The 15,000-nt window shown below is 27.0% G+C and overlaps 2 protein-coding genes and 1 long non-coding RNA gene across 7 annotated transcripts in view; all 3 read right to left on the reverse strand.

Moving 5' to 3' along the window:
• Positions 1 to 2,919, reverse strand: part of LOC124431829 (tropomodulin) — a 68,043-nt gene extending 65,124 nt beyond the window's left edge. For 2 of the 5 annotated variants that reach the window (XM_046980162.1, XM_046980163.1), the window contains exon 1: positions 2,209 to 2,918. In XM_046980162.1, the coding sequence (XP_046836118.1) occupies positions 2,209 to 2,451 (243 nt within the window). In that variant the 5' untranslated portion in view covers positions 2,452 to 2,918. Of the gene's footprint in view, positions 1 to 2,208 lie in introns of all 5 variants that reach the window. The other 3 variants (XM_046980160.1, XM_046980161.1, XM_046980164.1) reach the window with 3 other exon arrangements.
• Positions 2,920 to 5,987: 3,068 nt separating this feature from the next.
• LOC124431740 lies at positions 5,988 to 8,505 on the reverse strand. Its single transcript, XR_006944084.1, has 2 exons — positions 7,132 to 8,505; positions 5,988 to 6,291 (listed from the first exon to the last, which is right to left on the reverse strand). It is a non-coding gene; the product is annotated as an uncharacterized LOC124431740 (long non-coding RNA).
• A 313-nt stretch (positions 8,506 to 8,818) lies between these two features.
• Positions 8,819 to 11,302, reverse strand: LOC124431739 (methylthioribose-1-phosphate isomerase). Its single transcript, XM_046979964.1, has 5 exons — positions 11,018 to 11,302; positions 10,074 to 10,309; positions 9,749 to 9,957; positions 9,457 to 9,665; positions 8,819 to 9,311 (listed from the first exon to the last, which is right to left on the reverse strand). Exons 1-5 carry the CDS (start codon positions 11,147 to 11,149, stop codon positions 9,039 to 9,041), a joined length of 1,059 nt encoding a protein of 352 aa, XP_046835920.1. The 5' UTR covers positions 11,150 to 11,302; the 3' UTR covers positions 8,819 to 9,038.
• Positions 11,303 to 15,000: the final 3,698 nt, after the last annotated feature.

Genomic DNA, 15,000 nt, shown 5'->3' on the forward strand with positions numbered 1-15,000 from the left:
ATATATATATATATATATATATATATATATAAGCTAATCAATAGATCGTTAATAACAATAGATTGATTTTTTCTTTTCATTTGTACGATATAATCAAGTCTGTTTATTAGGACAAAACAAATTTTATATTAAACGTACGAGGAACGTAGAGAGCTATCTTCATTGATATTTATTAAAAATAACATCGATGAAATATCAATAAGAAAATTGTTTATTGAATTATCCGATATCCTCGTATCGTTCGTTCGTTCGTAAAATTCGATATATGAATAATATAATCGTCTGACCTATTTCTAAATATTAGATATTTTATTGTCCCATTCGTATTTATACATGTGTATGAATATAAACATTTAATTGGTATATTATCAATGTATTTTTAAGATAAATTCCATTGATCTAATTGATAAACAACGATATAAATATATAACTTACGTTAAATATTTAAATATATGTAATATTTAAATATACATATTCGGTATTAAATAATATAAGATCAGATTCTTTATTTAATTTGTTATAAACGATTATATATATATATATATTTATTTATTACATTTGAATGATATAGTAAATCCCGATGATAAAATGAATAAATAAAGATCTTTCAACTAATTGTATTTCGTTTTGATATAGTTTTATTTCAATAAATTAATTCCCATTAACAGCTTAGTTTATAAGAAAACACATCGGCACACCATCCTTTACGCACGAGATTACTCAATGGTGATTCATTTTTCGTGTGGGCGTTTAAGAATAATAAACTCAATGTTTTCACAAATCCCATTTAGTTTTTCCGGGCTAAGTTAATTTCCAACACTCGGTACGATTACGACGTTAAGATCGAATTCTTACTCAACTCTTGTTTGGATTTACTACATTGTTGTTGCATCCGATTGGTCTGGATCGTAAATCCTCAAAATAGTAGAGAAAAAGAAATAAATAAATAAAATAAATTGGTTGTATAAAAAAAATTTCTAACGCCATGATAATAAATAGAAATTTGGCTTGCGCTTATAAAAAAGCAAATAAATAAATAAATAAATAAAAAAAAAAAAAATAAATAAATAAATAAATAAATGTATTTCTATTTCTCTCTCTCTCTCTCTCTCTCTCTCTGTTTTTTTCTATTTCGTTTTAGTATAATTCAATTCTATTCACCTTATTTCTCTTTTAGATCCGTAGTTTAGAAGGATCGACTCGTTTTACACATTTGGATAGAAGCCACGTATTATATCATCGATCTAAGATATACGTAATTGATCTTACTAATGTCGAAATAAAATCGTGCATTATCGTAAATCCTGTTACCTGTCTGTTAAAAAAAAAAAAAAAAAAGAAAGACAGAAAAAGAAAAAGAGAAAGAGAGAAGGAAGAAACGAGAAAAAAGAAAAATCGAAAGAAAACGTGATCCTCCAATCGTGCTTGAGAGAGGATCGACCCCCGTTCAATCTCCAGAATTAGAACTTGCATCAGCCATGAGGAATATCGGAGGGATGGAGAAAGAGAGAAAGAGAGAGAGAGAGAGAGAGAGAGAGAGAGAGAAAAAAATATACAAATTTGTTGATAAATCGATCCGATCGAGAAGCTTGCGTGTTTGACGATAGGAATGATCGATCGAACTTAACGATAACAAAGAAGAAACGAACGTGATTGATCGAAAGAAAAGAAAAAAAAAAAAAAAAGAAAAAACAGGAAAGAAATAAAAAAAGAAAAAACAAATGTTGCAGAAAGAAAGAATAAAAGTGAAATTAATTAATTAATCGATTAATTGCAATTAATCGGACGATTAAAATAAATCTCTGTTAAATATATTGATGATATATAAAACATTTAGTATATCCTTTACGCTTGTAACAGTTACGTAAAATATATAATATGTATTCACGCGTATATACGCCGAATATATATATATATATATATATATATATATATATATATATATATATATATATATATATATATATACGTATTTGTTTATTTAATCGTGTGATATAGTAGTAGAGAGATATAAAAAAAAAAGGAGCATGCTTTCGTACAATAAAACAGTGATGGTCGTGTCTCTTTCGATGTATTTAACATATATAATTATAAAAAGAAATAAAATTCATAGAGAAAGATTCATAAATAGGGGCAGGGCGTAGGGGTAGGGGGAAGGTATGGGTGTATATAAATGTCATATATTTTGTATAAATGTCATCAACTTACTTCTTGGATCTTATAGTTGGTACGGATGGTTTTACGTTTGGTAGTAGTGACCTCGTAGGTCTCCTCGACCGTGGACGAGCCATCATCATCTTCATTCTTCGTCTTTCTACTTGTCTTCTTCTCCTCCACCTCCTCCTCTTCCTCCTCCTTCTCTCCTTCCTCTTTATCCTTAATATTATCAAATTTTCTCCCTTCCACGTTATCGGCTGCGACGGAATCGTAATGATCATCCGTCACATCCATCCTAATCAATCGTTTCTTTCGATTTATTAAAATTTCTCGCGCAAAATTAAAATTACACACAATTAAATTTTGGAGAAGAGAGATTTATAAAAAAGAAAGGAAAAAAAAAAAAAAAAAAAAAAAAAAGAACCAAAGAATTTCTTTCCGACGTAGATCAAATTCTTCTCGCTCCTTTCCTCTTTTTTCTTCTTCTTCTTTTTCTTCTTTTTCGTTCACTCTTCTTTAATTCTAACTTTTAATTCTTTCTTTATACGTATGTGTGTGTGTAAATATGTATATATATATATATTTCTTTTCTCTCTCTCTCTCTCTCTCTCTTCTTCTTCTTCTTCTTCTTCTTTATTTGTTTTCCACGTTAACACCCGATCATCGATAAATACCGTCGATACAATTTGACGAGAAATAAGAAGAAGATGATGATGACGTTGATGACGACGATGATAATAATAATGATAATAATAATAATTTACAAATATAAAAATTAACACAATAAAAAAAAAAATATATATATATATATATATAAGTACGAAAATGGATTTGTTTGAAAAGAAATATATAGAATATGCGAAGGGATGGTAACGATGATAAATAAAATAAATAAAAATAAAAAAAAAAAGAAAAAAAAAAAAGAGAGAAGAGAAAAGAAACAAGAAAAAACGAACAGCAACAACGGCCAACAAACAATAACGGTAATAACAATGGTTAGTATATAAAAAAAAAAAAAAAAAAAAAAAAAAAAAAAAAAAAAAAAAAAAAAAGAAAAGAAAAGAAAAGAAACAACAACAACAACGACTAAGAGAAACGAATAAATATAATGTTCGATTGTAACTATTTATTCTCCCGGGGATCGTCAATGACGGCGACGTATTTTACGAAGTTCGTTCTGCGGAGTGACTATTCGTACTAAAAACCACCGACAACGTCCTACGTTTACGTATGAGAGAACCACGCCACGACGACGACGACTACGACGACAACGACGACTACGACGACGACGACGATGACGACGACGACGACGAAGACCACGGATGTTCTTCGAGTTAGCTTTACTCGCCTTTGCGTTTTTCGACGATCAAAATAGAACTTCGGAGTTTTCCCTTAGGAATACAGCGTACCAACACACACCGTTTGGTTGATTTCCAAAAGCTCTTTGAAAGAGAAAGATAGATAGAAAAAGAGAGAGAGAGAGAGAGGGAGAGGGAGAGAGAGAGAGAGAGAGAGAGAGAACGATACAAGTGTAACATTTGCCCTTTTAACGATTACCTTTCGTAGAAACGACGAAGCCCTACGAAAGGCATCATCATTACAGTGATTCTCAAATTCGATTTCTTCAAAAAGAAAAGAAAATTAGAGACTCTTATATTATACGTATATTGTAAGTATGAATGATTTCAAACACATAATCATTTTTTTTAACGTCTTCTTTCTAATGATAATATATATGTGTATATATGTATATATATATATATTTTTTTTTTTTTCTTTCTTTAAGTATATAAATGTATGTAAGAAAGAAAGGAGTCGTATTTGCTTTATACGTCCGAAGGAGAGTTTGAGAATCGTTGGAATTGGCTTTGTCCGAAGAAACCCTGAGATATCAATATTTTCTTCTTCTTCTTCTTCTTCTTCTACTTCTTCTTCTTCTACTTCTTCTTCTTCTTCTTCTTCTTCTTCTTCTTCTTCTTCTAGTTCTTTTCTTTTTTCTTTTTTTCTTTTTTTTCTTTTTTTTTTTTTTATTATTATTATTATTATTCTTTTAATATCGAAAGGACACTTTCGTCGTTCACTTTTTATTCTTTATTTTCTTTTCTTTTCTTTTTTCTCGTTTTTCTTCTATTTTTTTTCTTTCTTTTTTTTTTTTTTTTTTCATTTTTTCAAGAAAGACAACACAAACGATCATTATAAAACAGTTATCTAATATTATTTTTTCCTATTTATTTCTCGTCAAGGGAGAAATGTTTATGTGATTAAAAACGATAAAATAGAGATGGATTAAAATTTTAAATGAAATTTGTTATAATAAATAAAAATTCTCTCTCTCTCTCTCTCTCTCTTTATCTTTTTCTGAAATCATAATAGAGAATTACAAGTTTGTCGGTTTATTAATTCAAATAGATAACATTGATAATATTTGTTATTAAAAATTGTGACATTATTTATGTGGCAATTTAATTATATAATAAAATTGAATTATGTATGACTTGCAAAAGTATAGTATACTATTGTTTTAAATTTATATAAGTATAGATTAATATAGATACATAACATAGATAATAAACGATACTATAAACGAAATAATATTTGTTACTTAAAATACTTTACATTATTATTTATTATTCAATATCAAAAGTATAATATAATTTTAAATTACGCTTTTTCTTTCAATGACATAATATAATACAATATTAATATATATATATATATTGTATATTATTAAATTAGATATTATTATGACGTAAACGATGAATTGACGACATTAAAGTAATATTTGTTAATTGAAAATTCCATTCATTTTTTCATTGATTAAATCTAAGTTACAATAGAATAAATATCTTGTTTTTACTAATAGTACAATGTATTTTATTAGATCGGTTCGAATTTTTAAAATATCGTCTATTATGTCTTTTATTTTTTCCCTCCTTTTTTTCCTTCTTTTTATCTCCTTTTCTTTTTTTTATTGTCATAAAATTTTTTCTTTTAATCTTTATTATTATGAATACAAACTTTGATATCGTTCATTAACGAATCCAATATATACATACTTATACACACACACACACACACACACACACACACACACACACACACACACACACACACACATATATATGTATAATCTTCGTATAGGTATTAATAAAATATATTTTTTTGTTTTTTCCTTTCTTTCTTGTTTTTTTTTTTTTTTTTTTTTTTTTTTATTATAAACACTGACTTCGCTAGAGAAACAAAGTTTCGTCGAGGTTCTTTAGATATAGTATTGAAAGTGAATACGTCTGATACACGCTGCGGATTTTTCGAATGAATGTTATAGAAATGAGTATAAAGCTTCTTTCGAGTTTGAATCGTTTGTAAAGAAAAGCCATTAGCCACAAAGAGGAAATGCTTTTCTAACGTAGATCTCGTATTACTAGGATATACATTTACCATTCAAATGTTCATTTTGATTTAAAGAAAGAGAAAACCGTATTGGACGAAAGAGAGAGACAGAGAGAGAGAGAGAGAGATAGAGAGAGAAAGAGATAGTTTTTTCCTTTTTGTAAATTCCTTATTTTTATTTTAATTTATTACGAGAGCCTCAAACGAAATGAAAAAGGTCAAGGGCAAAAGCCCAGATTTTATTACTTCTTACTCTCTCGACATTTTTATTTATTTATTTATTTATTTAATTATTTATTTATTTATTTATTTGTTTGTTTGTTTGTTTGTTTCAATATATGAATCTCTCATTAGTCAATGATCTCTTTTATTTGTTAGAAAGAAAATCGGATTGAATGGTATTTTTTTAATTGGTCCTCCATTTCTTTTCTTTCATTTTCTTTTTTTTTTTTTTTTTTTTTCTTTTGTTTACTTCGTCGTAAAAACCAACGAGTGCGATATGCGATAAGAGAATATATTTTCGATTAGAAACAGATTTCGTTTATTATTTTTGTTTTTTCTTCGACGAACTTGAACTCTTCGATTAATTACGATTATTTTCATCACGATTAGATGTTGTCGGATTTCTTGGTATGTATCCACTTAATTTATCCAAAGGTATACTGATTTTCAATTGATATTTAGGACGATTACCAATCTTCAATTTTTCTTCCTTTGTCGATGATAACTCATTCGATTGATCGGCTGAAAATAAAGATAGAGAATTTTTTGTCTAAAGTATTGATAAACATTGTTGATTATAATTATTCTTTATTAAAAATTCAACGTGAATGCGATTTCGTTTTTCGAGGAAAGAAGAGCAAAAAAAAAAAAAAAAAAAAAAAAAGAAAATAAAAGAAAGAAAAAAAAAAGGAATTGAAAAGAATACATTCAAAAATTTTTTTCATTTTTAAAATATCAATATCACACAAATTTCGTTGTCAAACGATAATAGCAAAGTCATTCATTATGAGATTGATCTAAGTCTAATTAACGATAAGTTCTATATTTTAAAATACAATATAACGAATGTCTCGTTATTAATCTGTTAAAACTGTGTTTATATTAATCGTATAACACTCGTCACGAAGAGATCGCTGATTTCTTTTTTTTCTTTTTTTGCGTTATAACCGTCATGCGATATAGAAGGAGGAAAAAAAATTATCTTATGCCAGTTGTATCAAAATTTTAATGAAATTTTAATTTACGTTTGTTTAGAATTATTTCTGTTTATTAAAAAATTTACGAAGAACAATCTTAAAGAATAAAATCTATATATATATATATATTTTTTTATTTATTTATTTATTTATAAATTCATAGATAAATAAATAGTAACGAATATGCATAAAGAACAATTGATCTTGTCGATCTTTTATTAAAAATTAATATCCCAAAAAAATCCATAAATTATTTCATTAAATATATATATATATATATATATATATATATATTTATATTATATTTGTTAATATATTTATTATATATATATATATATATATATATATATATATATATATATATAAAAATACGTATTAGACTTACGTTTATTCCTATTAGCCATTTTGTTAAGAATCCTGATACGTGTCTTCAATAATGAGATAAATAAATTTTGTAAAGATTTGCTTTTCTCTTTTTTTTGTTTTTTTTTTTTGCTCCTTCCTCTTCGATGCGAACACGCACACATACATACACACCAATACACACCAACACACACACACAAATACTCTTTCTCGATTGTTTTTCAAAGCAAATGTCGTTGCTTAATATACACACACTTCGAAATCCAAGATTGAAATGAACAGAGACAAATCACAGTTTGCGACTGTTGTGATTTGCCTGAAAGAAAAACAAAACAACAATGATGACTCTCCTGTAATATATTAACTGAAGGACTTTTACCTGTGATAATTAAAATTAAAAATTTTCTATATGGAATATATCAATGAGAATTAAATTTTACGAATTGAATTTCTATTATAAATCTCGTTCGATAATATTTTTCTTTTTCTTAGGTTTTTTTTTCTTTTTTTCCCCTTCTTTTTCTTCTTTTTTCATAAATCCGCAATATTTCCATTTAAAACATTTATTTTCATTCCTCATTCATTTTCATTATTCCTAAGAATATTTATTTCCGATTTTTGTTCTTACGTTCTCCTCTGGTCATAGTTCAAAACAAAAAAGAGAGAAGGAAGTAATGAGGTATAAACAGAGAGAGAGAGAGAGAGAAAGAGAGAGAAACAGAGAAACAGAGAGAGAGAGAGAAAGACAGAGAGAGAGACAGAGAGAGTGAGAGAGAGAGAGAGATGAAATTCTATGGAGAGATTAAAGGATGAGCTTTGTCATTTTAGCATTTCGAGCTTACGTATTCCAGTTGATTTACGTCAGAACATGTTGTTGCATCTTTAGTGATTCCATTAAAATTCGTTCCTCTATCTATCTCTCTCTCTCTCTCTCTTTCTCTCTCTCTCTCTCATTCTCTCATCATACTACCAGTTTCCTATAACAACTGATCGTTTAATCTCTCTGTTAATCTCCTTCATGCGGTAATGCCATGAATAATACAATCAGAGACAAGTAGAACATTGTAATCCGTTTCGTTATTTGTCAAAAGTAATAATATCATGTATCTCGTATTTGTCAATTTGTCTTTTTTTTTTTTTTTGATGATCTTTCAGTAATCGAAATAATTGATCATGCGATCGTATATATGGATTATTATTCTCCATTTGTTGATTGAATGAACGTGTAAAACTCTGTGAAATAAAATAAGGAAAATACGTCTTGACGTTTAACAATGCAAAAGTTTTTCTTTATATTTTATTATTATAATTATCATTATTATAATTATCATTATTCATAATAATAATGTTATTATTATTATTATTATTATCATCATCATCATCATCATCATTATCATCATCAGTGCTAGATCGTATTAATATCATATTATTTTATAACAATATATCAATCAATGAGAAATTAATTTATCTTCTTCTTCTTCTTCTTCTTCTATTTTTCTTTTTTCCTATCTCTTTTTAACAATTTATAAACGTTGTTTCAAAAAAGTCAATTAGGCTGTGGTTGTTCCTGATACAAAAGTTCTTTGAAAAATTATAAAAAATATATATTATACAATCGGCACACCGTTAGACAAATTTTCACGTCTTGATTTTTTTACACTTTAAATTCAAATACGTATTATGTTGTACAATTATTACATGCTATAGTGAATTGTAATAATATTTATAAAAAAAAAAAAAAAATAAAAAAAAAAAAAAAAAAAAAATAATACTTAAGGAGGTTATTAAACCCTTTTGGCACTTGGTTCCAATTTTTATGCTTGCATTGTTATTTGATCGAATATCATTCCTATTAATTCTCTTCTTATTATATTTTATTAATTAAATGTTTGTGTGACGTTAAGCGTAAGCCAAATTATAAAAATATCCTTATTGTAAGAATAATTTTATTAAATTTTTTGGCTTATAAACACCAACTTCCGTAATTATCCCTGTAATAAGACTGGCAGGAGTTATATCGAATGCCGGATTCCAACATTGTATACCAGATGCCGCAACACGTTGATCGTTTACATGTGTCATTTCTCTTTCAGGTCTCTCTTCGATAACAATATGATCGCCACTAGGTATTGCAAAATCAATTGATGTTCGTGGAGCGGCTACATAAAATGGAACGTTATGATATTTTGCTATAATTGAAATCTGCAAATGAATTTTAATATATTAATTCGTATGATATTGATAAAACGTACAAATCGTAAAAAAAGAAAAAAAAAAAAAAAAAAGAAAAATAAATAAAAATAAGTATAATAACGTTAATAAATTTCTAATCGATTAATATTCTTACTTGATAAGTTCCAATTTTATTGGCTGTATCACCATTTGCAGCTACACGATCAGCACCAACGACCACTGCTGTGATATTTCTTGATTTCATCAATGCTGCTACCATATTGTCACATATTAAAGTACCTGGTATTTTGTCGTTTACCAATTCATATGCAGTTAAACGAGCACCTTGATTGTACGGCCTTGTTTCGGTACAATAGACATGTTCTACGGATAAGATCTTAAATTCTTTACATTGAATATATTTCATCAATAATAATAACAAATATATAAGAATAAGATAAACTTACCAAGAACATTTCTTGCTTGTAAAGATCTAATTACGCCTAAAGCCGTACCATATCCAGCAGTTGCCAAGCTACCAGTATTACAATGCGTTAATATTCTAACTGAAGAATCCTCATTGACATTTTTCAATATCTCTAATGCACCATAATTTCCAATAGCTTTATTATCAGCAATATCCCTTTGTAACATAGAATCTATAGTATGTAAGAATCTGTAATAGATTTATAACTGAATATGAAATAATTTGTTTCTCTCTCTCTCTCTCTCTCTCTCTCTCTCTCTTTAAGAATGTTAAAAAATTAATTTCATAAAAAACAATCAACTTACTGTTCTTTCATTTGTTCTACGGTAACAGTATCATCTTCTGTGAGTTTATTGATTAAACCGATAAGCTCCTCGGCTGCTATCTTGATATTAACAGCAGTAGGACGTGCCGATGCAAGATAATTTAATTTTCCTTCGACTTCTTGACGTAATGATTTCTTGTCTATAAAATCTTCATTCCTAACCTCCGTTGATAGACTAAGACAACCAACAATAGCGATGGCTGGTGCACCCCTAACCTAAAAAAAAGACAAATAACATAATAATATTATTAGGTTATTAAAATATTTAACGTGAAACATAATATTGTTCAATTTGTGCGTAAGAAGTGTGAAATAAGACAAAAGAAAGAAAGAAAAGAATTAAAGAGAAAAAGGAATAAAAAACGAAAGAAAAGGAAAAGAAAAAGAAATGAAAGAAAAGGAAAAGAAAAAAAGAAAGAAAGAAAATACACGCGAGACTATTATAGCATATGAAAAAGCATATCACTTAATCACATTGATTATACGTTGTACGATGATAACATATGCAAACATTGTAAAAATATATACGCAGATATGTATGTATTTAATCTATGGAATATTGATAATATCAATACAATTTTTCATTCGTAATTATATGAATGTAATATCATAAAAATGGACAACAATATGGTCTCGATTTATATTTTCATATTTTCATATTTTATTAATGAAATGACGAAAAGATAGATAAATGTATAATAATAAAAATAATAAAGTGAAAATGATGAAAAAGAAAAAAAAAAAAAAATAAGGAAGAAAATATAGGACAACGTGTAAGAATATTTTCGTTATATACATATATATATATATATATATTAATATAATAAAATATAAAAATAATCGTAAAAATTTAACCGTCAGATTCGAAACGTGTTCTCTAAATTTACATACGTACGTACGTACATACGTTATGTACCTACATACCTGCATCTTATTGATGACCTTCCAGCCATCCTCTACGCCCTTGACAACAATGTATTTAGAAACTGCTGGTAATAAAACTTGATCGAGAACTTCCAACTTTCCATCTTTCCACTTGATCGCCTGTAAGGTCATCGCAAGAAAACGATAAGGGAGACACAATTACGGAGCCAACGAGTAAAGACAGCCGATCCGATGGATTTTATGAATGAAACGCAGCCGGCCGGCTGCCTGCCCGTCTTGCTGGCCCCTCTCTCTCTCTCTCTCTCTCTCTCTCTCTTTCTTTCTTTCTTTACTACTAGAGCGCGTCACGAGATTGGCCATTGACGGTGCTGCCATCTTACGGCGGCTATTACGAACTAGACTTTTAAATTACAAAGGAAACAAAATGTTTATCGCGTAAGTAAACTTGATAATTAATTTACGTAATGTTATTAATAATTATCGTAAGGAAACATTGTAATTCGTTTTGGAAAATTATAGAAAGAAAAAAAAATATATATATATATATATATATTTATATTATATTATATTATATTTAATATATAATTATATTATTTTAATATTATATTATATATAATATTAAAATCAAGTATACTCTATATGACACCGTCTTCAAGAAAAAAAAAAAAAAAAAAAAAAAAGAGAAAAAGAAAAAAACGAGAAAGGAAAAAAAAGAACAAGGTTTATAAAATTAATAAGTGTCAAAAATAAAAATAAAAAAAAAAACAAAAAAAAAAAAAAGAAAAAAAAGAAGAAAAAGTCATGAAAAAAGTTTTAAGATTAATTTTTACAACTGCTTATATAATTTATTCGTACATTAAAGTATTCATTTAAAAAAAAAGAAGAGAAAAAAAAGTCTAATGTCAAAGTGTAGATTCAAAAAAAAAAAAAAGAAAAAAAAAAAAGAAAAAAAAAAGAAAAACCAAGAAAGTGTAATATCAAAGTGTAAGCAAAGTGTAAGGAAATAGTGCATAGGAAAGAGCTTGAGTTAATGCGACGTTAAAGACTTGACTAATTTTTCTTATTGAGCTTTCGTGGTGGTGGTGGTGGTGGTGGGGGAGGGGAGGGAATTAAATGAACCAGGAGTAGCAGTTTTTACACGTTAATTTTTCTACAATCCCAGACATTTACATTCGTTGGCTATTCGTAAAACTAACTTCTAGTTATTTCAACTACCGAATAAAATTTTCATACGTTCTCCCTGTGCTCGTCCATTAAACATTAAAAAAAAAGATATTACTTTTCAAAGTGAAAGAGGATTTGTTTACAAGAACTCGTTAACATCGTTAATATGAACGCTTAAACGTTTAAATGAAAGAATCACAAGTAATATGAGTAGTTAGTTCTCTCTTTACTTAAACATTTTATTTCCATCCTATCTTTATCTCTATCTTTTCACGTTACACCATCTCCCTCACTTTTCACATTCCCTTCTCCCGTCCCCTTTCTCAAACCCCCTCCACCAATCCCAAACCTTTCAATTTTCTATCAAGAGCTTAATAATAATACGTTCGTTTTATTCTTTTAATTTCTTTTTAACCATTTTTCTCTCTCTTTATCTTTTTCCTCTATTTAAATCCTTTATCCCCTTTATCTCCCATTTTTTTGTCTCACTTTTATTTTTACTTTTTTTGTTTTCTCACTTTTATATACTACAACATTAAAGATCCACGTTATACAATTATCGTTAATAATTAACGCATATAATTCGGATAATTAAAATAGGATCACGAAAGGGTGATTCGTTTAAATTTTTCGATTTCAAAATCAATCATTATATAATAATATATATATATATATTATTATTAGTATTATTATTATTATTATTATTATTATTATTATTATTATTATTATTATTATTATATAATTATAATCGTGAAATAATTCGAATTAACAAGTAAGTCGTTATATATGATTTTATCATATTATTCAGATAATATTGTATTTCACATTGATGAGGCAAATATGATGCTAATATTTTTTTTTTTTCTTTTTTTTTTTTTTTTTGTACAACCAAGAAAGAGAAAAATGACACGAGACTCGAAAGGATTAAGTAAAATTCTACTTCAATCACTGCTATTCTCAGCAGGATCCTTTTTTTCTTTCAAAGGAATATAAATCAACAGCCATTTTCTCTATCTTTCTCTCTCTCTCTCTCTCTCTCTCTCTCTCTAACTATCTCTTTCTTTATCTATTTCTATCTTTCTGTCTTTCTATTTCATTCTCCTTCCTTCTCTCTCTCTCTCTCTCTCTCTCTTTCTCTCTCTCTTTCTCTCTCTCTATTTCTCTATCTCTGTCCTTATAAGGAAGAATTTGCAATCAGTATACCTTTAATGTCCTTTACATCTCTAAATATATATATATATATATATATATATATATATATATATATATATATATATATATATATATATGTATTAATCATTTCTCCATTACTGTAATTACAATTTTTTCTCTTTTTTCTCTCTTTTTATCAACACAGTTTTTATCTCGAATTATAATATCTATTCGCGACTCAATAACGATTGTTCATGTATAAATATATTATATATACCTATATATATATATTATTATTATTATTTTGTTGTTAGATTATTTATTATTAAAGACAATTAATATTAAAGAAGCATATATATTATTATTATTATTATTATTATTATTATTATTATTATAATATAAATATATTATTTGTATTTTGTATACATAGAAAGATATATACATACATACATAAATATATAGATAAATACAGGTATACATATCGATCGACCCTCTCATACACTGTATATCGTTTTTTAAATTCTGTTTTTTTTTTTTTTTTTTTTTTTTTTTTTTATTAGTTATTTTATCTTTTCTTTTTCATTCTTTTTTTTTTCCTTTTATTTTTATTTATTATTTTTTTTTTTTTTTAAGTATACACTTGCACAATCATCACTGTAACGTTCATATCTTAATCGAGAGGGTGCCTCTGATTAATGGCTTTCTTTTTCGTTTCTTCTTTTTTTTTTCCTTTTTAATTATTATAAGTAGCTCATTGTTAGGATAATACTATTGAAAAATGTCGGAGTAAAAGAGGAATTAAGAAAGAAAAGACGTTTTATTACGAAGAATGAAAAATGTTTGATGTTCGTTTAATTCTCAAATTATACCGACTACAACGACATTTTCTTTCTCTTTTTAAATTGTCCTTTGCCTTTTGTTCTTCTCGATTTTTTTCTTTTTCTCTGTTTTTTCTTTTTTTTTTTTTTTTTCTCTTACCATTAACTAACCATGATCTCCTCTCGAACGAAGTTGAATAAAAATTCTGCGCTTTGTTCATTCTGTTCCGTCGTTTATCCTTTTTTCATTTTTTTTATATTTAATTCTTCTTTATATACATACACACACACACACACAAATATATATATGTATATATTTTTTGTTTAATTTTTTTTTTTTTTTTTTTTTTTTTTCTATCAGATACTTAGATCCTTTGTCGAACAAATGATTAACATTTAACAAAAGGGATTTCATTCTTTATCTTTACCTCTGCATCTCGGTAAGATCATTTATTTTTTTTTTTTTTTTTTATTTCATTTTTTTCATTTCTTAATCCTTCGTTGGAAATATGTATATGTTAGTATCTACGTCATATATTTACATAGATTTTAATAAAAGAAAATACGAGGAATGAGAGAGAGGGAGAGAGAGGGAGAGAGAGAGAGAGAGAGAGAGAGAGAGAGAGAGAAAGAGCATTGTTAAATTTGTTATAACGTTACAAGGATATCGTAGAATTAACAGGGACAGGATTTACGTGTAGTCTCTCGTTTGAAAGAGGGTTGGACTTGGGGGTTTGGAATTGGAATTAAAGATAGGGAAGATTCCATGAGCATAACGATATGAATTTATGTTGTATAAAAAAAAAAAAAATCTCTTTTTCATTTTTACATCCCCGATTATTTGGATTTTATCATTTTTATTTTTTTACATTTCATATGATCACATTG

Source organism: Vespa crabro, chromosome 22 (assembly GCF_910589235.1).
Source record: "Vespa crabro chromosome 22, iyVesCrab1.2, whole genome shotgun sequence".
Lineage (NCBI taxonomy): Eukaryota > Metazoa > Arthropoda > Insecta > Hymenoptera > Vespidae > Vespa > Vespa crabro.

Excerpts from the sequence above, each read along its gene's own strand:
- LOC124431739 (XM_046979964.1), bottom strand. The coding sequence starts at position 11,149 with ATGACCTTACAGGCGATCAAGTGGAAAGATGGAAAGTTGGAAGTTCTC. Across the intron at positions 10,310-11,017 it reads AGGTCATCAATAAGATGCAG|GTTAGGGGTGCACCAGCCAT; the intron begins GTATGTAGGTAC and ends TCTTTTTTTTAG. Across the intron at positions 9,958-10,073 it reads GTAGAACAAATGAAAGAACA|ATTCTTACATACTATAGATT; the intron begins GTAAGTTGATTG and ends AATCTATTACAG.